The sequence below is a fragment of the Pygocentrus nattereri genome, chromosome 4, assembly GCF_015220715.1.
Source record: "Pygocentrus nattereri isolate fPygNat1 chromosome 4, fPygNat1.pri, whole genome shotgun sequence".
Lineage (NCBI taxonomy): Eukaryota > Metazoa > Chordata > Actinopteri > Characiformes > Serrasalmidae > Pygocentrus > Pygocentrus nattereri.
This window is the reverse complement of record NC_051214.1, coordinates 22,516,667-22,541,309: the sequence shown is the minus strand read 5'-3', so window position 1 is coordinate 22,541,309 and position 24,643 is coordinate 22,516,667. Positions and strand designations below refer to the sequence as shown.

At 41.4% G+C, this 24,643-nt stretch overlaps 1 protein-coding gene across 1 annotated transcript in view; it reads left to right on the top strand.

Annotated features, from left to right (window-relative positions):
• Positions 1–22,971, top strand: part of enah (ENAH actin regulator) — a 113,318-nt gene extending 90,347 nt beyond the window's left edge. The window contains 10 exon segments of the mRNA XM_017719896.2: positions 4,122–4,859; positions 6,910–7,013; positions 7,015–7,245; positions 8,693–8,829; positions 9,008–9,056; positions 9,949–10,000; positions 10,897–10,963; positions 17,041–17,125; positions 18,349–18,406; positions 20,114–22,971. Of these exon segments, the coding sequence (XP_017575385.2) occupies positions 4,122–4,859; positions 6,910–7,013; positions 7,015–7,245; positions 8,693–8,829; positions 9,008–9,056; positions 9,949–10,000; positions 10,897–10,963; positions 17,041–17,125; positions 18,349–18,406; positions 20,114–20,151 (1,559 nt within the window). The 3' untranslated portion in view covers positions 20,152–22,971.
• Positions 22,972–24,643: the final 1,672 nt, after the last annotated feature.

The following is a 24,643-nucleotide window of genomic DNA, read 5'->3' as shown; positions in this document are numbered from 1 at the left end:
CCTCTGCATTTAACCCATCCATGCAGTGAAACACCCACATACATGTACACTAGTGAACTCGCACACTAGGGGGCAGTGAGCACACTTGCCAGGAGCGATGGGCAGCCCTATCCACGGCGCCCGGGGAGCAATTTAGGTGCCTTGCTCAAGGGCACTTCAGTCATGGACTGTCAGCCGAGGTGATCGAACCGGCAACCTTCCAGTCACAGGGCTGGTTCCCTAACGTCCAGCCCACAACAATCTAGAAAGAAAGCTGTGACTATTTTAGAATAAGCCTGGGTGATATCTTTAAATAATTAACAGAATATTTTCAAATTTAAAAAACTAACAATGATCAACATAGTTTTAAAAAGAATCTTTAATAAAAGTCACATATTGTAAAATAAATAATACATAATAATAATTCTCACATATTTCGAAATCTACTTCACCTGCTGTTGCAAGAGTTGTTGGTGCAAACATGCGTTCATGCTCCTCTTGGTGTAGGTTCATGCTGACCTGAGTGCTAATAGCTCCCCTTGCTGGAGAAACTTTAAACTGCAAAACACAATGAGTGAGTTCAAAAGTCATGGCCACATGCTTGACATATAAAAAAAAAAGTGTTATCCATTATTATAATGCAGTCAGCCATTTTATGAGGATCCTGGCCACTTCCTATTTCCCCTGTTATATCAACAACAGGGCGCCCGTGAGTTAGTCTTCAATGAATGGAGTGAATGGAGCTCAACCGCTAAAAGCGAAAGGTTAAAATAGTTTCTAATCACTTGCCCAGAACGTTTCTTTAATTTTAGAAAGTAGAATTATGTGTTTCACTAAAAAAGCAAAGAAAACTCACTTGTATGTTTTTCTTTTTTTTTTCTACAGCGAACAGGTTTCAGGCAGCACAAGGCAGGCATTACTTCTACTGAGTGCTGATTAGTTGGCGAGCGAAGCAGCTCATTGGCTGTTCGCGCTCACAGACGTTAATAATGTAGGCGTCATTTTAAACTCCTGTAACTCGAGTTTAAAAGCTCTTAAAAATATAACAGTGGTGTTCAAATGTTTAAGCATTCCTAAATTGTAATTTTGCTCAAATGCTCCATCTTAACCCTTTCATTTTGCACTTGCTCGGGAGTGCCCTCTAGTGTTTGAGAAACCTGGAAGACATTACGGAGTGTTGATTCTCCTCTCTACAAGTTCTCTGGTGTAGTCACACTGGAATTCAGCGATAGTTTAATAAAAGTGAATAAAACTGTGTTATTTAACATTTATTTAGCAAGTTGTTTGTTCTGGCAGTTCTTCTTTCCAAATCGGCAATTATCATCTTTTAAGAATAGTGAAGTTACTTGTAGAAGGCTTCAGATGTTGAGAGCCAAAAATGATAACGTGCTCTGCTGATGAGTTTAGGCTTAACGTAGAGAACAAGGATGTTCGGAATGTAGGGCAGGAGTGTTCCTTAAATGTGTTCGTGTGCAAATGCGTGTAGATGCCTGGTTGTGTCAGTAGGCATTATGAAGGCATAGCAGCAGGAGGAACGCTGTGTCTAGGGGCAATATGTGAGCATCACTGAAGCAGAAAGATGCTGGTCCTCGGTCAGCATATGGCTGTGTGAGCAGTGCTACACATGCACATCCATGAGGTTCAGAATCAGAAACAAGCTTTATGGGCCAGCTTTGCACATACAAGGCATTTGGATTTGGTTATAGGAGCTCACAGTGCACAGTATCAGAGAGACATTTACATGTAGTGAATAAAATAAAATAAAATAAGAAATTACAATAAAATACAAAAAAATAAAACATGCATTCCTACCATCACTCATACACACACACACACACACAGTCATACCTGTAAACCTTACAATGTACAAAGTATGAGTCTAAAGTTAAAGTGCTGAGTGCAGCAGCAGTTAAAGGGTGTATAGTGGCAGAGAAAGGGATAAGTGGGGTAATGTGGAAGGTAACTGAGGTGCTAGAATAAACACTGGTTTGACACGGCAGTTCCAGAGGAAGGAGTTGAGTTTGATACTATATACCAGTATTTTTGAAGTGCAGTTTAGAAGCTTGAATATTGTTTGTGTAATAATGAACTGTTTAAGAGCGACAGAGATGTCTTGTGGGAAGAAGCTTCTCTGTAGCCTGGGTGTCCTGATCCTCATCTGGCTGAAGCGCCAGCCTGAGGGAAGGAGCTGGAACAGGTGGTGTTCGGGGTGAGAGCTGTCTGTGGACGCCACCTGTGCAATAAGTCCAGTCGTGAAATTTCCTCACTACTAAATATTCCACAGTCAACTGTCAGTGGGATTATAACAAAGTGGAAGCAATTGGGGACGACAGCAGCTCAGCCACGAAGTGGTTGGCTACGTAAAATGACAGATCGGTCAGCGGATACTGAGGTGCATAGTGCGCAGAGGTCGCCAATTTCTGCAGAGTCAATCACTACAGACCTCCACACTTAATGTGGCCTTCAGATCAGCTCAACAACAGCGTAGAGAGCTTCATGGAATGGGTTTACATGGCCGAGCAGCTGCATCCAAGCCTTACATCACCAAGTGCAATGCAAAGCATGGAATGCAGTGGTGTAAAGCGCCGCCACTGGACTCTAGAGCAATGGAGACGTGTTCTCTGCAGTGATGAATCACACTTCTGCATCTGGAAATCCGATAGATGAGTCTGAATTTGGCGGTTGCCAGGAGAACAGTATCTGAATGCATTTTGCCAAGTGTAAATTTTGGTGGAGGGTTGATTATGGTGTGGGGTTGTTTTTCAGGAGTTGGGCTCGGCCCCTTAGTTCCAGTAAAAGGAACTCTTAATGCTTCAGCACCAAGAGATTTTGGACAATTTCATGCTTCCAACTTTGTGGGAACAGTTTGGGGACGACCCCTTCCTGTCATGACTGCACACCAGTGCACAAAGCAAGGTCCACAAAGACATGGATGAGTGAGTTTGACTGGCCAGAATTGAACCCAATACCATTCGCCAAACTAAATGGGCTGTAAAACAAAACTGAGCTGAACTTGATATTGTGGCAGTTTTATGGCTCAGTCCGATTCGGTCAGACTCTGAAGATCAGATGACATGTTTGGCGAATGGTTTTGGGTTAATTTCTGGCTGATTCCAGGTTGTTTAGCTGTTCTTCTGTCACAGCTGCTGACTGAAAAGCTGCTCAGTGGTGACGATAGTTTGGGAACTTAGTGAGCTGGAGAATGAACTGCTCGCTGAGCAGCGAGTGGGCGGAGCTCGTTACTCTGACGTACCAACAAGCTGCTCGTTAAGGAACTATAATTTGGAGGAGGGAACCGAATATTTAAAGCATATTAAACGCTCATGGCCCAGTTTATTCATTTCTTACTGTATTTATTTAACTGTTGTATGAAAGCGATACAACATGATGTCATGTGTTATCATGAATAACATCATGGCTATGATCTGTGGTGACCAAATCACAGCCGTGGTGTTATTTCACAACAACACACTCCCTCGTGTTCTGTTGCTTAAATAAAATACTGCATAACACACCAAATTACATACATATTAAACTCCAGTTTTGGGCCCATAAGCACTGAATTTTTTTAAACAGTGGCACATCATAACAACACGATGCTTTAGACTCATCATATCTTTAGATTTCCTATGCATTCTTATATTTGTAGACCTCAAAGTTCACAGTCTACTGTTTTTGTGGTGTTAATTGAGTGTTGGTGGCATGGACTGAGTGGTGAACTGACATGTAACCAGTGTGATTCTGTTAGCCCCACAGACACTAATCTAGACTGAGTTGTGCCTTCAGGAGTTACGCCACCGTTCCATTTCGGCACTGGCTCCTGAAAGTACTGAATGAGAAACCACGTCTTTGAGTAACTGGGTCGACCATGCGTGCTGGGATTGATCCATTATTCATAAATACATTCATGATTTTTATCTACAGCTAACAAGATTGATTGTACTAATTGTAGCTTGTTCCATGTCGTAGACACAAGTGAAACAGCAGCATTAGGGAGATGTAGGTCTGTTGCTGTTTTCCTGCTTCATTTGCTCCTTTCTGTCTTCCTCCTTTTTCCTCCCCTTTATCTCTGTCTTTCGTGTTTCTTTCCCTCTGCACGGTCGCTGCTTCTTCCCTCCTGTCCACTCATCCGGCGTGTTCAGCATTCGAAAGCACCCTCCACACCCCTCCGCCTCCAGACTACGCCAAGACCACCACCACCACCGCCTCCTCCTCTTCCTCACCCGTTTCCCCTTCCACACCCAACTACCCTCCACCCTCCGCATCACCCTCCATAGGCACACCCCCTACCCCTCCCCTCCGCCACTCTGCCTCCCGATTCGCCACCTCACTAGGCTCCGCCTTCCACCCAGTCCTGCCCCACTACGCCACTGTCCCCCGCCGCCAGCCAGCCCCAGCTCCGGCTCCTCCTCCTCCTCCAGCACCTCCATCCAAACCAACCATCTGCCCTGCCACCAACTTCACCCCCTTACCACCATCTCCTCCAGTCATGATCAGCAGCCCCCCTGGCAAGGCCACTGGCCCACGTCCAGTCATCGCCATCCCAGCCCCCAGCCCACTTTGTCAAAAACCGCCTTCACCCACTGGGCCAACAGGCTCCACCCTCTACCACACTTCTTGCTCCTCCTCCCCGGTCTCAGGCCAGCCCCTGCCCTCACCCCCAACTCCACCTCCTCCCCCACCCTTGCCCCCCTTTTCCTTGTCACAGTCGCCCACCATCACCTCCCTCATGTCCTGTCCCTCACCCCAGCCTCCTGTTTTCCCTTCTCCTTCCACAGCCTCCCCTGCCTCCGCCGAGCACTCTATAAACTATGTTCTGGGAGACCCCTCTGCTCCAGTGCCAGCCTCTCAGCCTGCTGCTGACCCCCCGAGCCAGCCGGGTAAGGCCTCTTCTCTCTGTCTCTCCGCCTCCACTAACCCACTAAAATGGGAAAGGGGAGGGTCTAGGGAGGGGCGGGGCTGGCTGTGCTGAACCAGGCCGCTGCGGCTGTTCTTTCGCTTCCGCTGGGCGAGAACGGTTCTTTTGAGCTTCAGGGGAGCACAATGCCTTGCGCATGTCCAGTTTTGCTGTCCTGTTCGTCTGTGATTGTGCGCTGAGCTGACTGGTGCCTGTTTGCCTGTTTGTATGGTTTGGCATGGCATGAATGTTCGCTCTCATGAATCCATCCTCTCACTCTCCACAGTGGACTTTGATTAGTCTCTGATGTCACACTTGTGCCATCATTTTCTTTGTCTTTTATATATTTTTTTTTATGGTCAAACATCTCATTCTTCAGCATACAGTATGTTAATGAGCCGCTCCATCTGCACAGTGTAGATGTGGTCATGTACATTCAAGGGTCACTGATTTGGCACAGTCACCTGGGGTACATGGAAAAATGGGCAGCGCTGGATGCCGTTACACTTATATTTCTGTCCTGTTGTAGACATTCATCATATTTTCTGTCTGAGGTGCATTTTGACACGCTCATCACTGATAGTCATTCGTGGAAACTGTTCGTACTGACAGCTTTGTCCTGATATAAAACAAGGCTTAGTGTTGATTGCCTTATACCAAGCTATTGTAAAGGCATTGTAAGCTATGTGAATTATACATATAGGCAGACTTTACAATGTCAAAGCTTGAATTGGATCTATTGTAGCAAATTTATCTAAGTTAGAGCTGCATGTTTAGTGTTTTTATCTTCAGTGTGACATTTTGTGGTAAACACAAGTTAAAGAGCTGCCTTACCAAAACAGCTGAGGTTTCTAAAGTCGGAAGAGTGGACATAATTATGGTCAGTAATCATAATAATACACTGAGATTACTTGTAGGCCTTTAATTAGAACCTTAGAGATGTCAAGACCTACAAACCGGATACTCATGAACAGCCAAAAACTAGCCAACTAGCTGGCTTGTAAAAGCGAAAGGTACAAGGTGAAGTTTTAAGAGAAAGAAAACAAGCTGAGGATGTGAGTTACATTTAAATTTTATATACTTACATATTACATATTTATATACTTACATATTGTATATTGTAAGTGTAATTTAGCACATCTGACATTGTCATTGTAATATTCAGCAGCTGTTCAACATAGTATTTTTTTGCAGTGTAGTTCTGAAGTTCAGAAGGTTTAACTGTGAGTTGTCAGGAAAGTGTACAAAAAAACTAGTTGACCACATTCATAGGTTAGGATGTGAAAGTTGCTGAGAGAATGTTTACAATAGTTTGCTTTGCAGGATCCACATCTGTCCAGTTTTGAAAAACAATCAATATAGTCACCTCCCATTTTCATATATTGCTGCTGTCGGAAGAAAACCTCATATCTCCAAAATGATAACTTTACAGGAGAAGGTAAAAACGTGCTTTACTTTCAATGCAAGTCAGTGGAACCAGACATTTTTCCAAGTCGTTTTGGGTCTTTTTTTTTTTTTGGTCCATTCATCACAAAATTTACACATAATGTAAAGTGCAACATGTATTTTTAGAATTTGTCAAAAACTGAAAAACAAAAATGGAGATACGAGGTTTTCTCCCGACAACATCGATATGTTGTCATGTTTCTCTGTTGAGCATTCAGAATGAGCTTTCACTGTTGGTCATTGTGGGCTTCTTGTTTTATGTTCTTTTTTTTATTATTTTTTGATTCAAGCTGAAATTCCATTGACCCTGACACTCATTGCTTTTTCCTTTTTTATTGTATGTTAGAATGATGTATTGGTTATTTTTACTTTGACCTGTTCGTGCTAACCTGCTCATGTTCAAACAACACAACAGTCAGCGTTTTCCACTTAAATGTGATATGAAATGCGCTGTTGGACTCTATTAGAACACAACAGTGGCGTGTATTAATAGTGACATTGCTTTAGAGGAGCCGGCGCCGTGTAAATGAGTGACTCAGCCTTCACTGAGATGCGTTCTGACTGCTGCTTCTCTTCTCCCCCCACAGATTCAGTGCAAGGTCTGCCCACCCCACCTCCCCCACCACCCCTTCCACCCGGCTCCACTGTGACCCCCACTTCCGCCGGACCCCCGCCCCCTCCCGGTCCCCCTCCCCCCCCCTCCTCCACCTCTCCCTCCTACGCTCACCCCCACAGGGCCACCACCTCCTCCAGGGCCACCACCACTTCCCTCCGGCCAGGCCCCACCTCCTGCGCCACCTCCACCCCCAGCCCCACCTCTGCCCTCTGGCCTATTCACTCCCTCGCCCACCACTGACGAGAACAAGCCCCTAGCTGGCCTGGCAGCCGCCCTCGCTGGAGCCAAGCTACGGAAAGTGCCAAGGGTGAGAATCTTGTCAAATGTCTTTGAATGACTTCAGTGAGGTTCCGCTTTGTGTCATTTAAGGGGGAACATGGGTAATTTGATGCTTTGTTCACTCCAGATTCCAAAAAATTCACGATCTTGAAATTTTATCTGCGAAACTGCGGTTTAAAAAAATGTGGGTAACAATTTATTTGAACAAGTTTTTTTTTATTGTATGCAAATAACAAATAAGTACAAGCCTGAAGTGGCCAAATTGGCTGATTAGCCATCTTACTTGCTAGCTGTTGCTACTAACTGATGGAAAAAAAACAGTGCGAGCTCAAATAAACAAGCATCAGAGAACTTGTAGAGGAGAATCCCCGCTCTCTGTAGTGTCTTCCAGGTTTTCTCAAACGCTAGAGCGTGCTCCCAAGCGTGTCCAAAGGGAATGGTTTGATGAGGAGCATTGAGCAAAATCATAGTTTATAAATGCTTAAACACTTTTAATGTAAAATAATGCGATCATTTCCCGAACACAGGGCAGCATAAAACACTAACACCGCTGTTATATTTTAAGAGCTTTTAAACTGAGCTATAGGAGTTTAAAACTGCACCCCATGTAGGTCCATAACGTCAGTGAGTGAACAGCCAGTGAGCTGCTCCGCTCACCCATTAATCTTCACGCTCTTGCAGTAAAGTCCGCCTCCTGCTGCCCAAAACCTGTTTGCTGTAGAAAAAGGGAAAAATAAAGGTGAGATTTCTTTGCTTTTTGAGTGAAACACGTCCTTCTACTTTCTAAAATGAAAGAAATGTTCTGGGCGAGAGATTAGAAACTATTTTAACTTTTCGTTTTTAGCCGTTGAGCTCCATCCACTCCCATTCATTGAGGACCCATGGGCGCCTTCTGCTGTTAAGTAGTCCTGTTTTTGATATAACAGGGGGAATAAGAATTGGCCAGACTCCTCATAAACCAGCTCTGCATTATCAAACATCAAATATACAGTTATCATCTTCTGTTGCCCTCTGAAGATTTTGTAATAAGAGACTAAATGAAGAACCTCCTGTGTCCTGATAATTGCGTTTTCTGCTTTCTTTTATTTACATGTAGTTGTCAGAACCCAACTGATGAACACAAACAGGTTTAATGACTGTGAAACCTAATAACTATGGAAAATAATTCTGATCAGCTCAAATAATTGTGAGCAGGTGACGGTTATAATAGTGACAAGCCTATAGGCCTAATATGCATATATATTATACATTAAGAGTACTTTTAATTTAGGTTCTGTCTGAAACCTTTATATGTCTTCTATCTAAATCATCAAACACTGTCACTGCAATCTCCTTAAACATGCACCTACTGATTTCCACTGGAGGACTTTGATCCACTGTGGTCTTAACCAGTCTGAATGCCTTTGATAAGACTATTGAGATGCCGATCCACGGTGTCGGTTCCCTAGACTCACTCCATTAATCTCTTACCACAGAATGATGAGCCCTCTAGCACAGCTGCAGGAGGTGTAGTGGGCCCTGGAGCTGCTAAGACTGAGACAGCCCGAGGGAACGGCCCTCTGCCTGGAGGAGGAGGACTCATGGAGGAGATGAGCGCCCTGCTGGCCAGGAGGTGCCCACACACTCTTCTTCACGCTATCCAGGCATTTAAAAATAACTTTCAGTGGGACAAAAACAGGGGTTTACATGCATTTTGCTACAAGTCATGTTATTTATTTAGTAGGGAAAAGTCATTTTGACATCTGTAAAATACAGTTTGATATGAATTGTAATTTTTCTTTCTAATGCAGAAGAAGAATTGCAGAAAAGGGATCATCACCAGAGCCTGATCAGAAAACTGTGAGTCAACAAAACATGATACACAGACAAGACATACAGCACTGTGCAGATATCGTATCTGATGTTAAACGGGTCACAAATCTTTTGTCAATTCTCTGGCTGCCGCTACAATCTCTTGGACTATGCTCACACAGCAGATGAAAGAGGCCAAAATCTGATTTTCTTACCAAATCCTATTTCTTTTTTGGCTGTTTACAGTATATTTTAAATGTGATTTCTGTGAGACATCAGTCTGAACAGATCAGCTCCTAAAATGAGCCTCGTGTGCAAAAGAACAAAGCTTCACGCGGCTCATCCAGAGGTAATAAATCACAACCGCCAATGAGCACCGGTCACTCGCGGAGGTTCAGCTTCATCTTTACCAACATCACAGGTGCATTCATGAAGTTTTACTGACTGACAGCTGAGCTCATTACGCAGAATATGTTCCAGCTCGCCATAAAAAGGGTATGGCCACTTCTTTGGTTCGAGTCCTTGGATTCTTTAAACTTTGCTTTCAGACTTTTTTTTTTATTTGACGCTGCAGCCTCATTCTCCTACGGCAGCGTTCAGCCATTTCTCTCAAAATCTCTTTGAACGCTGAGGTGTTGCAATAAGTACCTCCAAATTTTTTAGTTCATAAACATCAGCCTAAATGTTTGAGTCTCAGCAGCGTGAAATATAGACGAATGTCGAGTTGGATTAACGTCATGAATTCTGATCTGGCCGTTCAGACTGGCACGTCTCAAATTGGAATTTAAAATGTCCGATTCAGTGTGTTTCTCTGCTCACATGGACACACATCTGTGTCGCATATGAAGTAAAAAGATCAGATTTGGGCCACTTTTACCTGCTGTGTGAACATAGCCTTATTCATCTTTGATATACGAACCCATCCCGTTTTCTCCAACAGGATGAAATAGAAGCAACCACGACTCCAAAAGTGTCGGCCTGTAGCACACCAGGTAAGATTTGCTAGAATTTATGTATTTCGTTTGTTCTTGTGCTTTAAGATCAAAGTCATATATTGTTTTAAAAAATCAGTCTTTGTCTGAGATATGGGACTAATTAACAGTGGTGGACAGTAACTAAGAAAAAGTAATTCATTTCTGTACTTAAGTATTTTTTCGTGTATCTGTGTTGAAGTTTTTCCATTTTGGGCGACTTTTTACTTTCACTCCACTACATTTCAAAGTCTAATATCTGACTTTTTCCTCCACTACATTTTCAGAAATCTGTCGTTCCTTTTGTCTTATGGCAGTATTTCATTTTATAGTAGTAATAAATTAGTTTGGGCTGGTTTATGTTTATGAACAGAGAACTACAGATCAACATAGTAAAGGAAACTCATTTGTGATCCTGAGTTTAAAGCCAGTTTTTATTAAACTTAAACTTGGAACTAAGTTGTAAATAAATCTGAAACTGAAACTTTGCTTGTGTGTAAAAAGTGATTTCAGAGCCACTCGGTTCTCCCTGATGGAAACTGTTTACCTTCAGTGTTTTGTGCTTATGATCATTTTAATAGACGTCAACGTCACTAATTAATGACGTTCTATTAAAAGACTGGTTTACCAAGAGAGACACTGGAGGATTTTCACCTAAAATGAGTTCATGAAGCGAGTCTTGTTATAAAATGATAACAGGACATCAGAGCCATAATTACTCTTTTAGTACTTTTACTTTATACTTAAGTACATTTGAAGGTAAATACTTTAGTACTTTTACTCAAGTGGAGGTCTAAAGGGAGGAACTTCTACTTTTACTGGAGTAATATTTGGCCTTGGGTGTCTCTACTTTAACTCGGGTACATGGTTTGTGCACTTCATCCACCTCTGCTAATTAACATTGTTTCCGTCTGTAGATATGCCCAGAAAGCCTTGGGAGAGGACAAACACCATGAACGGTAGCAAATCACCAGTTATTGGAAGGTAATAGAACACAAGACACAGTCTACGGTCTAATATCCCATATCTGTCAGTTTGTCTTACTTCTTGATGGGATTTCCATGTACATTTTCACTGGAATTTAGGCTCAGAAACCAAGTCTTATGTTCTTTTTCCTCGTGTGAACCACTGATCGCATCTACTGCTTTGTCTCATGTGCTGTACGCGAGGGGCTCACAAGACCGCATGGCAGAATGAGGGGTGGGGTGGGCTTGCTTCATCAGGACACTTTAACAGTACTAAGGCAAAGTGCTGTTGCTTATTGCAGGCCTTTCTGTCTGTCCCCACACATCATTCCACTCAGATGTGGCGGTTTAGTCTTGGAATGTTAAATGGAAGTATTGTAAGTCAACAGATTTCCAAAATTATTGTTTTTCAGCAAGGGAGCGCAACAAAACCTCCCATCAGAGAAGTGTCAGCATCTAGAATTCGACAAGAATTTTGTAGAGCAGTATCTGAAATGTGCAAAGGCAAAATTGTCAAATAATTCAGAAAAGTAAGAAAAAATCTTTTTAAAAAAATTTGATATGGTAAAATTCAAATTGCTGTTTTTGTTTTGTTTTTACCTTTTTGCATTTTTAATTTACCTATTTTTCTTAGTGTCTTCCATGCTGTGAATTATAATTTTGCCATTGTAAGTTGTGTAAAGCAGATTAACAGTTTATTGTTGTATTTAAGAGTCAGTTTCTGCCACCAGATGATGCACCAAATGTTAAAAATCCACTAAACCAGTGGAGCTTATGCTGATGAGCGATTCAAGTCCAGCAGTTTGGAGCTCTGCCTGTGGTGTATTGTCACTCCAGTAGTTTTGTCGCACTGTCTGTGGTGTATTCTGACCAGCTAGTCTCTTTACTCTCACAGACGGGACGCACCGTGGAGAAATCAGATGGGTTCTGACAAGTACTATGATTCCTTAAACAGGTATTCCTTAAACAAGAGCCTGTCAAGTTTGGGAGCTCTTTTTTTTTTTTTTTTTAGCCTTTGCTGTGCTGCAAACGTTCTTTATAGGTTGAGGGTTGGTGCTACGAGTGGTTTTCTACAATCATTTCAGTTTACATACAAAGCTGTCCATTTTGCCAACAAGTTAATCACCATACTATATAAAACCACAGCACACCACACCAATGTCACAGCTGTATTGCGGTCTTATTCTTCTCTCTATGGTAACGAGTAGTGCTTCAGTCAGTTGTCTTCAAAGTATTCGCATAATTGTACAAAGACCACTATTCATGTGTTTCATTTCCAGTCAGAACAGCCATTAACACTCGTGTGGTGTTGTGTTTGTTATGCAGTGGTCTGCTGGACCCACCACGTTGTTTGTTTAAATCAGTACAGCCATAACAGTTTACGTAAAAACACCAGATGTTTAAAACATCACAAGTGTCCCGGGGGGGGGGGGGGGGTGAAGAGAGTGAAGGACACAGTACCTCCACACTTTTACTCCCTATGGGTTCCACATGTGTAATATAAATAAATATGAATATAACCTTTTGGTCAACACTGGAAACGGGTCGCACAGACCTGAACACCACACAAGCATTAGGTTCATTTTGAGGAGTTTAGATTTAAGGTAATCCACATGCATAGGAAGGAGGAAAGTTGTAAAGAAATAAGGGGGGGTTCAAAAAGTGGAGTTCAAAAAATTGTGTAATAAAATAGAAAGAACAAGTGTGCAAGACCTGGCAGTCCACCAGAACATCACCATCCAGTAAACAGCACTTAAAGCTTTCATCTTTGATGGAGATCATTCCACTGTTAGAAGACAACTCAGCACTGTGGGTCTGAAAGGATGTGTAGCTTTCAGGAAGAACCTCACTGAGAAAAGACAAAAAAAAGTGGAAATTTGAAAATTGAAGAAGCTGCTGGTGGGCTTTGAAGATGTAGAAAAATATCCCTGCAGATTTCTTAGAAAAACTGAAAGTTAGGCCCAGTCCCATTTCACCCCTCGCCCCTACCACTCAGCCCTGAGCATTCTGTTCTGTATGTTCACATCTGGGGGTAGGGTTCCCCAATTCTTGTTGAGGCAGAGGGGTGGGGTGAAGTGTTAGTGCTAAATGACCCTCCAAACGGAGGTTTTTCAGAGACCCTCCAAACGGAATGACGACTGTGCAAGTGACCAAAGAAACCCACAAATGTGGGAATTTTCTCAGATAAAAAATTATAATAAGCACCGTTTTATCTTTGGTCGTTTTCTTCATAACAAGCATAAAGAAGAAAAAAAATCATTAATAGCATGCTAATGTCTTGGTAGCTAGCTAACTTTCCCATTCCACCTTAAATAATCTAGCAGTTCTGACCCGTGAAGCACCAGAATGTAACTGCTGCACCATTTAAGGTGGAGTGGGAAATTTCAAGCAAGAATCTGGTGAATATTTGACTTCAGCTTCGTATCACTGAAGAATTAGTGGTGGGTGATAATAAATAATTGCCCCCCCCATTTGAAGGCGTATGATGCCCTAAATGTAACTAAAGCCCAGCAGTGAGGACTGAACTTTACCCACGGGCAGGGTCGCCTACAGAGCAGCGCTAGTAGCTGTTAATGAAGTAATGCTCTTTTTACTTGAGGTTTGTCCTATTTTGTAGGAGAAGATTTCAACCACTACACCTTGTATCTCAGTTCCAAGGGTTTAGTGTGACATTCGAAAACAAGGGGTAGGGGTAAAAAGAAGAAATGGGACTGGGCCTTAGTCTGCTGAAAAGAATGGAAGCTTTAATAAAGAGAGAAAATAGACACATTAAATACTTACAAATGTGATTTATATTTAGTTGTTGAAGCTTCTGTGTAATTTTCTGTTCATTTCTAGTCGTTTTTCCTGGTGCTGCAGAATGAATAACTTGTATTTAACAACCGTTTTGACTGGAAATAAATGACGGGTGGTCTCTGACTTTTACACAGCAATGTAGCTTTTACATATTTAGCTATAGAGCTTTGTAAATACTTTAGTTCATATTCCTTTTTGTTGAGCTCAGCGTCTGGATCCCCTTTAAGTTTATATACAAAAAAGACTGGGTAGGAATTCCTCTTTGTCGTCACATGGCAGTGACACTAGTGCAGGTGTTTCCTGATAAAACGTGCCGTATGTGTAGCGCCGGGCTGCACGGAGCGTCTGCCCTCAGTCTGTCTGTGCCAACTCTCCCAGCCGGCCTCAAAGATAAGACCACATTCTGTGCCACCCCAGCACTCCCCCCACCTCCCCCCGCCCCAGGCCTGAGCATATGGGCGTGTCTTAATTTCTCCTCATTAAAGAAGGCTTAAAGTCAGCCTCTTGAGAGATCTACTCCTCCTGCCTCCAACCACATGACCCCTTTTTGAGTTCACTGAATGAGCTGGGGTCATTATCCTATGTGTTGGCTCTTGAATAAAGATTTAAACTGAAACAATATCATTCCAATAATATCACGAAAGATCATTACTGAAGTTTTTTGTTAGTTTTTAACTTCCAATGTCTCTATTATATGCAAACATATTGTAAAAGCCAGATAAACTCACATTTCTCTTATTAGACGATCAGACACTGCACCGTTTCCCTAATCACTTCCACGCTCTGGTGATTACCTTGTTGGCTGTGTGTGGCAGGGAAGCATGAGAGTGAAAAGGCTGCTGTGTGCGTGTGCGTGTGCGCGTGTGTGTGTGTGTGAGAGGGTGTGTGTGCATGCCTTCGCTGCTCTCCCAGCAGTGCTGCAGTTTGGAGTGTTTTTTTCCCCCTTTTAATGAAAATATTCTATTTTGTGATGTTGACTGTTTCTGCTCCTGGGTTGTGATGCGTAAATGAACAGTTAGTTCTGGCCACGCAAGCTGATTGGTTGAGAAGTGTTCTAACTGTGCTGTTATTTCACCATAACATCACAGCTTTTTCACAAGCACTGTATAACTCTGCTTAGATGCCATTGCTAAGCAACAACTTTGACAGCTGTAGGAGATGCTCAAGCCATTTGAACGTTTTTACTTCTTACTTTGATCACAAACGGAAAACGAACACTTTTAAGATCATATTTGACCGACAGCCGATTTAGTCAGACTCTGAAGATGAGACGACACTAAATTCCTAAACTTTAGTGACCACTGAGCAGCTTTTCAGTCGGCAGCTGTGACAGAACAGCAGCTAAACAACCTGGAATCAGCCAGAAATGAACCCAACACCATTCGCCAAACATGTCGTCTGTTCTTCAGAGTCTGACCAAATCAGACTGAGCCATAAAACCGACCCAATAAAAAAACTATAATTTGGAGGAAGGAACTGAACGTTAATACATATTAAACGCAGCGTTCACGGCCCAGTTTATTCACTTCTTACTGTATCTATTTAACTGCTGTATAAAAGCAGTAGAACACTCGAGGAGTGAGTTATCACTAATAACATCACGGCTGTGATGATCTACGGCCACCAAATCACAGCCGTGATGTTATTTCACATTAACACACTCCCTCTCGGCTTCTGTTACTTAATTAAACTTGGATTTGCTGTATGTAACCATATGACCCTATGGAATGTATGTGCAGAGGTGCTTTCAAATGACCATGTGATGATTTAACAATATTAAACACAAGAGTAAATCTCTGTTGGAGCTGGGATTAGTTTTAATTGGGGAGGTATGTAATTTGAGTAACTACGAATGAGCTCCTTCAGTAATAGCAGTAATGTAATAACACTGGATTTCTTTTTTTTTTTTTTTTTGGTGACCTGATGAAATGTAAGATACATTTTTCATGTGATTGATGCCATAAACGTCACAAAGAAAGGAAAAAAAAAATAGGTGACCCAAAATGGGCCTCTATCCCTGATTGGCCAGAAGCTCAGCCCTGGTTTGTTCCAGAGCATAATGTCATTGTCGAAGCAAAACCTTTTTTTTCCTGTAGAATTTGATAAATGGACAAATGAAAAAATGCTCCAAAATGACTTTTTCCTTTAGTTAAGAATGTCGTCGTCCCCCCCCCCTCCCCTTGAGGTCATTTAGGAGATAGAGTTTTGCTCGTTAAAGCCCCTTAAAAATCGACACACTGGAGAAACAGAGAATCCTGGATTAGATCGAACTAAACTTAGCTGGTTAAGCAAGAGACAGACCCCTGATTAAACTTACATTCAACTCAAGCATGGTTGTGTGTTCCTATACCTCACTCGGGGGAATTCAGACATTTCTGAAAATGTAAACAGTCATTCGGAGTGGTTTGATGAGAAATGGTTCACTACAGAGAAACTTACAGGCCCAGATTTCTTTACAGTGGTGGTGATGGGAACCAGGGGTCTCACCGTCTCTACAACACACATATATTACTATCCAAAACCACCAGTGAACCTACACGTGTCTTCTGAGTTTTATATGTAACGTTGATGATAAAATAGTGATAAAATCTCAAAAATAAGTTTTCTTTGGGGACTGTTTAGCTTTATAATACCCTGCATATATCCCTCCACTGTGAATGGCCGGAAAAAAAAAACATTTTAAACTACATTTTAAGCCAAAATCTCATCACATAACTATCAAAAAACAGTGCGTCAGACGTCAGGCAGCAAATATCTAACCATTTCACGTAATAACTTCCTGTGAGGAAGTGTTCAGAGGCATTAAACTCTTCAGGCGCCTGGTTCCTTTCACCACCACTGTGTGACTCTGACTTGGCAGGTTTCTCTAGAACTGAGCGTTTTACACCAAACCGCTCGGAATGACACTGGTCTACACTGAATTATGTACAATTTTTGAGAAATCGGTGGAGTTCCCCTTTAACACCTGTATCAACTGTATAATTATAGATCATTAAGCATCTATATATATGTTTTTAAGTGTACAGTTGGTAAGCTTTTTGTGGTCTTTCTAGCTTTGCATGTCAATTGCCTGAAATCTCAACCATGCGGTTACGTTGAGATTTCACTGCATTTTCTTCCAACCCGTTTTCCAGTTTAAGCTGACAGTGCTGTGCAAATTCTCTCTCTGGTTTCAGTGGTGTGTAGCCACTGAAGCAGTTACTGTCAATTAGCTGCTGTTTTAAACACTCTGGGGTGTGTGTGTGTGTGACTCGCGCTTAGCTGGCTGTGAGTGTCATATCCTATTCATTTCCTCTTCAGACCGAGGTCTACACCCACTCCTACTGGATCCCTAAGTGCCAATGGAGTGCCAACAGAAGCTCTTGACTACGACAGATTGAAACAGGTAAAATTGCATAATTGTATGTGTAATTAACATTAAAATGGAACTTTTGGGAGGTTTCATTGGGGTTTTAAGTTAAGGAGGATGACAAGGTGCTCAATTTGCTCTTTGGTTCACTTCTAAAAAGGAACTGTTATTGCATGCACACTTCTCTTCGTTCAGACTAAACGCCTCTCTTCATCCCCAATGAGCCTGACGAGCCAGAGGCATACACCGATCAGTCATAACATCATGACCACAGCCTTGTTTCTACACTCATTGTCCATTTTATCAGCTCCACTTACTGTATAGCTGCACTTTGTAGTTCTACAGTTACAGACTGTAGTCCATCTGTTTCTCTGATACTTTGTTAGCCCCCTTTTAGCCTGTTCTTCAGTGGTCAGGACCCCCAAGGACCCTCAGAGCAGGTACTATTTGGGTGGTGGTCATTCTCAGCACTGCAGTGACACTGACATGGTAGTGATGTGTTACTTTGTGTTGTGCTGGTCTGAGTGGATCAGACACAACACTGCTGTTGGACTGAGAATAGTCCACCAACCAAAAATATCATAATATAAGTGACCACAGATGAAGGACTAGAGGATGACCAACACAAACTGTGCAGCAGCAGATGAGCTTTCGTCTCTGACTTTGCATCTACAAGGTGGACCGACAAGGTAGGAATGTCTAGAGTGGTAGAGTGGACAGTGAGTGGACACAGTGTTTAAAAACTCCAGCAGCACTGCTGTCTGATCCACTCAGACCAGCACTACACACACTAACACACCACAACCACATCAGTGTTACTGCAATGTTGAGAATGATCCACCACCCAAACAGTACCTGCTCTGTGAGGGTCCATGGGGGTCCTGACCAGTCAGTACAGTACAGTCTGTAACTGAAGAACTACAAAGTTCACCTATACAGTAAGTGGAGCTGATAAAATGGACAATGAGCGTAGAAACAAGGAGTTGGTCATAATTTTATATGCCCGATCAATGTTTGCAAAGTGGCTGCTTATCTATAGACACACTATCTCTCTTGTTTACTTTCCTATTCTCTCTCTCTCTCAGTAAAATATGCTCATTTGAATGGTTATTGCAACAATTTAAATGACTACATGACCACTGTATTATGCTAAACGTACTGTTCAGTTCCTGCTCACGGTCAGTTTACTGGCTTTAAAGAAGACCACTAAAATCTAAGTATTGTTATTAGTTTTACGTTTTATACATTTTATATTACAGGACATTCTGGAAGAGATGAGGAAGGAACTGTCAAAGCTGAAAGAAGAACTTATTGATGGTAATATTCCCTTATGTTTTATGTGGGTAATATTTCTGTGGTGTTTTTTTTCCCTGCTGTAACACACTTGATCCAGCTAATCGTCTAATTAAAGGCTCCATATGATGCTTATTTCTTCTTTTAACTTTTTTTTAAACTTCTTTCATTAAGATGAACATTTTGAGCCTAATTTAATTTCTTAAGCATTAAACACAGTTTTTAAGACTGAAATACTTTAATCACCTCTGCTCTGATTGGCTGCCCGGTATCTTACTCAATAAGTTGTCTGGGCTGAAAACGGCTTATAGTTTAAGTGTTTGTGTGTAGGTGCATTGTTTTTCATGATTACACAACAACCCTGAGTTTCAAATGAGCCATGTTGTAGAGTAGTTTTAATACATATACATACCAAAGCAATGAAATATCAGTTGTCTATGATTCAGGCCTTTTTTTAAACCCTTCTTGAGTTGACCTGGGAGCGGGGTACTGCAGGGTTAGGAAGCACTTCCTTAAATTATGCCAACCATATATTTAGAGGTGGGCAATATGACAATGTTCTGTCATTATTGTGATAAATTATCATGATAATATGCTTTTCTGAGCACATTGTGAGTATAGACAGTTCTTAAATAACACTAAACAGCCATGTCTCAGTACAAAGAGAGCACAAGTAGCCTGTCTTTACTGGATTTATTGCAGTACAGTGTATGAACAATGTAATATTTCATTTAAATTGTATTTAAACTTTTTAGATGTGGCACTACTAGTGTATAGTGCCTGTTGGTCAAAATGTCCTGAATCCATATTGTGCATCACAGAGTTAGGCTGAAAAAGTATTCTGCCTACTCTGTTAATGTTCCATGAAAAATTCACTTGTTTAAATGAAGTTTAAAAATTCTCAACATTATTTTGGCTCTCATCGCCTGCTTCAGTCCACTGCTGCTCCTACATCCCCACTGCTGTCCCATGAACTAAGCGAACAGTTTGCCATACATTACATTGATTTAGCCGTCTACTCAGGCTTTAGCAGAGCTCAGTAACTCTGGGATAGGTAACTGAACTGATAATCACATTGATTTGTCAATCAGGCTTTATCAGGAGCTTCAGTGTTTGTAAGGATGCAGTTTGTTGTCTTTTTCTTTAGATTCACCCACCAATCACTGATTTTAAAATGGTTAATAAACGAGCATTGTTGTTTATATGTAAAATGTAACTGTGTTTTAAATAAAGCCTTTGCAAAATGTAAATTAGAATTATTAGTACAGACACTTCATTTCTCTGTATTCCTAATTTTTGTATTCCGTTACACCCCGTCCCTGGTGTGTCGTGGGCTGGAGGTTAGGGAACCAGTCCTGAGACTGGAAAGTCACCAGTTTAATTCCCTGAGCTGACAGTCCATGACAGAAGAGCCCTTGAGCAAGACACCTAACCCCCAACTGCTCCCAGTTGCCATGGATAGGGCTGCCCATTCCTCTGGGCAAGAGTGCTCACTGCCCCCTAGTGTGTGGGTTCACTAGTGTGTATGTGGGTGTTTCGCTGGACGGATGGGTTAAATGCAGAGGTGAAATTTCCCCTTTGTGGGACTAATAGGGGTCACTTAATCTTAAGATAAACCTCATGAATATTCAAGACTCTCCCTTATCTTTTAGCTCAGTAATCATATATAGTTTGTAATGTGTTGCATTCTTTGAAATGTTTCCTGACTTTTTTTTTTTTTCTCTGTTACAGCGATCAGGGAGGAGTTGGGCAAGTCCAACTCGGCGTAAAGTAACGCAGCATCCCTGGATTTTCCAACCATGGCCCATCACTCAGGGCCAGCTTCAAGTTCTGACACTTTCTCAAAAGCAACAAAAATGGAGATTTTACAAAAGAGTTTAAAACCAGTGGTGATAACAATAACCGTATTAATGCTGAAGAAACGATTCGAGGGTGACGCTGTTTGGGGCAAACAGACACAGCTTGAGCGCAGGAGGTGTGCAACTATAGGCTGGGGGTGACACCTAGTTTTTTTCCCCAATGCTCCACCCAGTTGGCAGGAAGGCCAACTTAAAGAGAAAAGACTGTCAATATGCAATGGATGACTCTAAAGTAGAACGACGGGAAATAATTGCGAAGAGGGCAAAAAAAAAAAGAACACAAACTATTACTGAACTACATACTGTATTAACCATCGAAGAGTGACACTGTATATCCAGCAGATGACATTCATTCTTTGGCACATTGCTTAGCAAAGGGCAGGCTCATTTGTTTGAACGGCATTGACGGGAGTTGGTAGAGGGAAGTAGGGCTTAGCTCGCCTCGCGCAGTTGAGGAATAACTTTAGAATCAGGCTGAAGGACTGACTGAAGGACTGGGTAGAGTTTATTGCTGCAGGACTTTGTAAAGCTTGTCTTCCTGATACTATTTTAACCTAAATATGTACATTTAAAGACAAAAAAAAGATACCTGCAACTCATTTAATTATGTCTGATCTAACGTACGCCATGGCCATATCGAGTAGCTTAGTCACGTAATCTTGGGATACAGTCTCGGTCAGTTTTGGTAATTATCTGGATACGTTTTCTTTTGGAGGTGAATGCTCAAAAGCCTGTCTCTTATGAGCCACTGTACTACGTATATTTTCTCTGTCTTGTATGTTCGAGAAGATCAGGTGGGACAATGCCTTTCTACTGTAATTCATTGTAGCTCTTTACCAAAATCCTCTCAGTCAAAACGATGGTGAAACACCAATATCAACAAGACCGCATCTGTAGATAGTGCTAATGAGAACTACTTTTTTGAAACTATTTCTTTGAGTTCATTGCAGGCTTTTCTCGTATTTCTTTTGATTTTAGTGCATGTCTTGGTCTTGTTCTGAATGAAATGGGAAACATTGCTGCCACGAAAAATAAATTGACTATTGTTTTCAGTTTATAAGCAATAAGTGTAGCACTGACACTCTGTTTTACCCCAAATGTGTTTCCCTGTTTGGTGACATCAGCCACTCTACCCCCGATCTGTGGAGGAGTGATTGTTTCCACACTGCATACCGTTCTTTTTTCTTTCTTTTTTTGTTCTTTTCCCTTAAATCGCTGGGTGCAGTTCTTTACGAACACCTCTTTATAGCCATAATGAAATCACGGAGGTACACCACCATACTTAGCAGCCCCTTGTACTGTGTTTTTATTTCCAAAATCAAGGGTGCAAAGGATCTTAGACTGTAAAATCGCTGTTCTCTGCATTGGATTTCCACCAAACCGCTAGACGAGATTAGAACTGTTTTCCAAGGGTTATCCAAGCGAAAGATTTCCAGATAGCTTTGTGCCATTGTTTTTTCTTCAGTTCACCCCTTTGTTGTTTTTTATGCTGCCCTTCCACCGCTGGAAGAGACCCAGTGGTGGTTCTCCATTGGGCTCCATTAAATATGATCAGGTCAAACTTGGAAAACCGAAAGATAAACCGAAAGCTCTTTTAAGCTTAAAACCTCTAAGTACAATCAGTCGTGATGAATCGGCAACATAAGGAGTGACCAGACCATTGATCACGGTATATGCGAGCTTGAAAATTGGTGTTTTTTGTTTGTTTGTTTTTTTTTCCCTTCTTTTCATGGTTATCGCCGGTTTGCTTTACCAATATCTCTCGCCTGAAAGCCCTACATACATCTTAATCAAAACAAATCACTCCTTAACCCATTCTCTATCATGCAAACATAAACTCTCAAGGAATCAGAAAGCTTGTATAGTGTGTTTACAGCATTGATTGCACTTTAAAACTCCATAGAAATTCAAATCACGACGAAACTGCTGGCAAGCCGACGCCATCGCCTTCGCACGCGTGGCGATCTCACCAAAGTTCAACAGTAACAATCTCCTGAACGTCACACTGTCCTGAGCCGCCTTCGTTTTCTCATCAGGAAAGAATCGGTGGTGGTGGGGGGAGGGGGGGGTCCTTCGGTTAGGGAGGTGAAATGTTTCAATCGAGGTTGATTTCATACATGGGATGAATCTGTTTGTGATTTTCATGGTTTGTGCCTTGTTCTGAAGTTGCATTTAATATGTCAAAGAATTTTAAAAATTGAAAAAAAGACTAGTAATAATAATTCTACGGCCTGTCATAACCTCATACATGTTTTGCATCCTGCTTTAGTGACGTACAAAAGGGAGATTTTAAGATGTTAGTTTGAAAAAAATAAAAAATAAAGACGTGCATTTATCCATCATGCCATTTTCTGTTTTGTTACGGTATGGTTTGTGTTAAGTGGTTCCTCATGGATGTTTGATGGGAGAGTTTCTGCAGTGGGAAATCAGTGGAATGATGATACTGAACCATTGTGTGTCTTGGCGTATCCATCTTCAGGAGCGGCTGTGAAAATCGGACTATTCAAACGTGTGCTGGACAGAATTCGACAGAATGTTCCTGAAATGCATTTATTGGTTTCTTTTCTCTCTTTTTTTTTTTTGTTTGTTTGTTTTCTATTTTATCATTCACATTGTACCATACTGTTCATGTTAATTAGAAGTTTCTTACATGCTAACATTGTTTTGTTTGAGCAAATGAAATAAAAATTGCAATACGTTATTTTGGGTGAGTCAATCAAAGAGACCATGGATGCAGTTGTAGAGTTGCGTCATTTTGTTTTTCCATGATCTTCAAGGATTTTAAGATGGGAATACTTGGATGGACTGCATAGTTTGATGGTGCTTGGATTTCTTCACAGTGGTGGTGATGGGAACCCAGGGTCATGATGTCTGCAACACAAATATGGCCATTTTATTTAATATCCAAAACAACCGAAGTTCTTTGGGTACAATACGTTATTTTGGGTGAGCCTCTCAATCAAAGAGACCATGGATGCAGTTTGAGTTAAATCATTTAAATTTTATGGGATTTTAAAATGGTTTTGATTTGTTTTTTGAATGTTTTGATTTTATGTGATGAGATGGGAATACTTGGATGGACTCTGGGAATTTATTTTCAAAACTTCTGCGTAGTTTGATTGTGCAGATCTGAAAACGTGCTAACTTTGATTTCTTTCCTGTGGTTTTGATAGGAACCAGGTGTCATGTCTACAACACAAATATGGCCGCTTTATTTAATACCTAAAACAAAAGTTGGATACAATTTAGCCTTAAAGTTCCCTACATGTGTTTGTAAAGTATGTTTTAGGCAAAAAAAACTACCATAGAACAATGTCTAAGGCATCAGGCAATGTGATTTTAACCATTTCGTGCTTTGGAGGTCTGGTTCCTATCACCACCACTGAACAATGCTGTATCCCTATACTGGTGCATGTCACATCAAACCACTCGGAATAAATCTTAACTTTTTAATTTTGCACAAATAAAACACAGAACTTGCCTATAAATCCATACGTGACGTTTCAGATTAATACCACAAAACTTGCTGTTTATTATTCAATGTTTTCAACTCCTTGAGACCACCGGTGCTTCCAAAACGCACTTCGTCATATTGTTCATAACCTACATATTTCATAAGCTACATTCAGAAGCTGGGCATCGTTTGAGGCTGTAACTCTTCTTTCCAGTCAAATAGATGATGTCATTTTAAACCCTTATAATAAAAGAAGCTGAAGTTTGTTTTTCTACTGAAAGTCGAGCCGTTTTCCCCAAATCTGGGCTATAAACTATAAACAGACGGCGTCTCTTCAGTGATCTGCTCTGTAAACATTACTTTTATAAAATAACACAGAGTGTCTGAGATTTTGTAAGCATAGAGCAATATATGTAGATCATAAAACATGTTCTGTTAATCTAGAAGTTTTTACAAAAAAAAAAAAATATATATATATATATTACATTTATTTCATGCAGTTACTGAATAATTTGCCTTACAATTTGAGCAGTGCTGGACGAAGTACACAAACTATGTACTTGAGTTAAAGTAGAGACACACAAGGTAAAATATTACTCCAGTAAAAGTAGAAGCTCCTCCCTTTAGACCTCCACTTGAGTAAAAGTACTGAAGTATCAAAAGTACACACACACACATTTTCTAAGCCGCTTCTCCCTCAGGGTCGCGGGGGGTGCTGGAGCCTATCCCAGCGGTCATCGGGCAGAAGGCAGGATACACCCTGGACAGGTCACCAGTCCATCACAGGGCAGACAGACATACACACACACTCACACCTCGGGGCAATTTACTATGTCCAATTGGCCTGACTGCATGTCTTTGGACTGTGGGAGGAAACCCATGCAGACATGGAGAGAACCCAGGCCCTCCTTGCTGAGTGGCTCTGAAATCACTTTTAACAAACAAGTA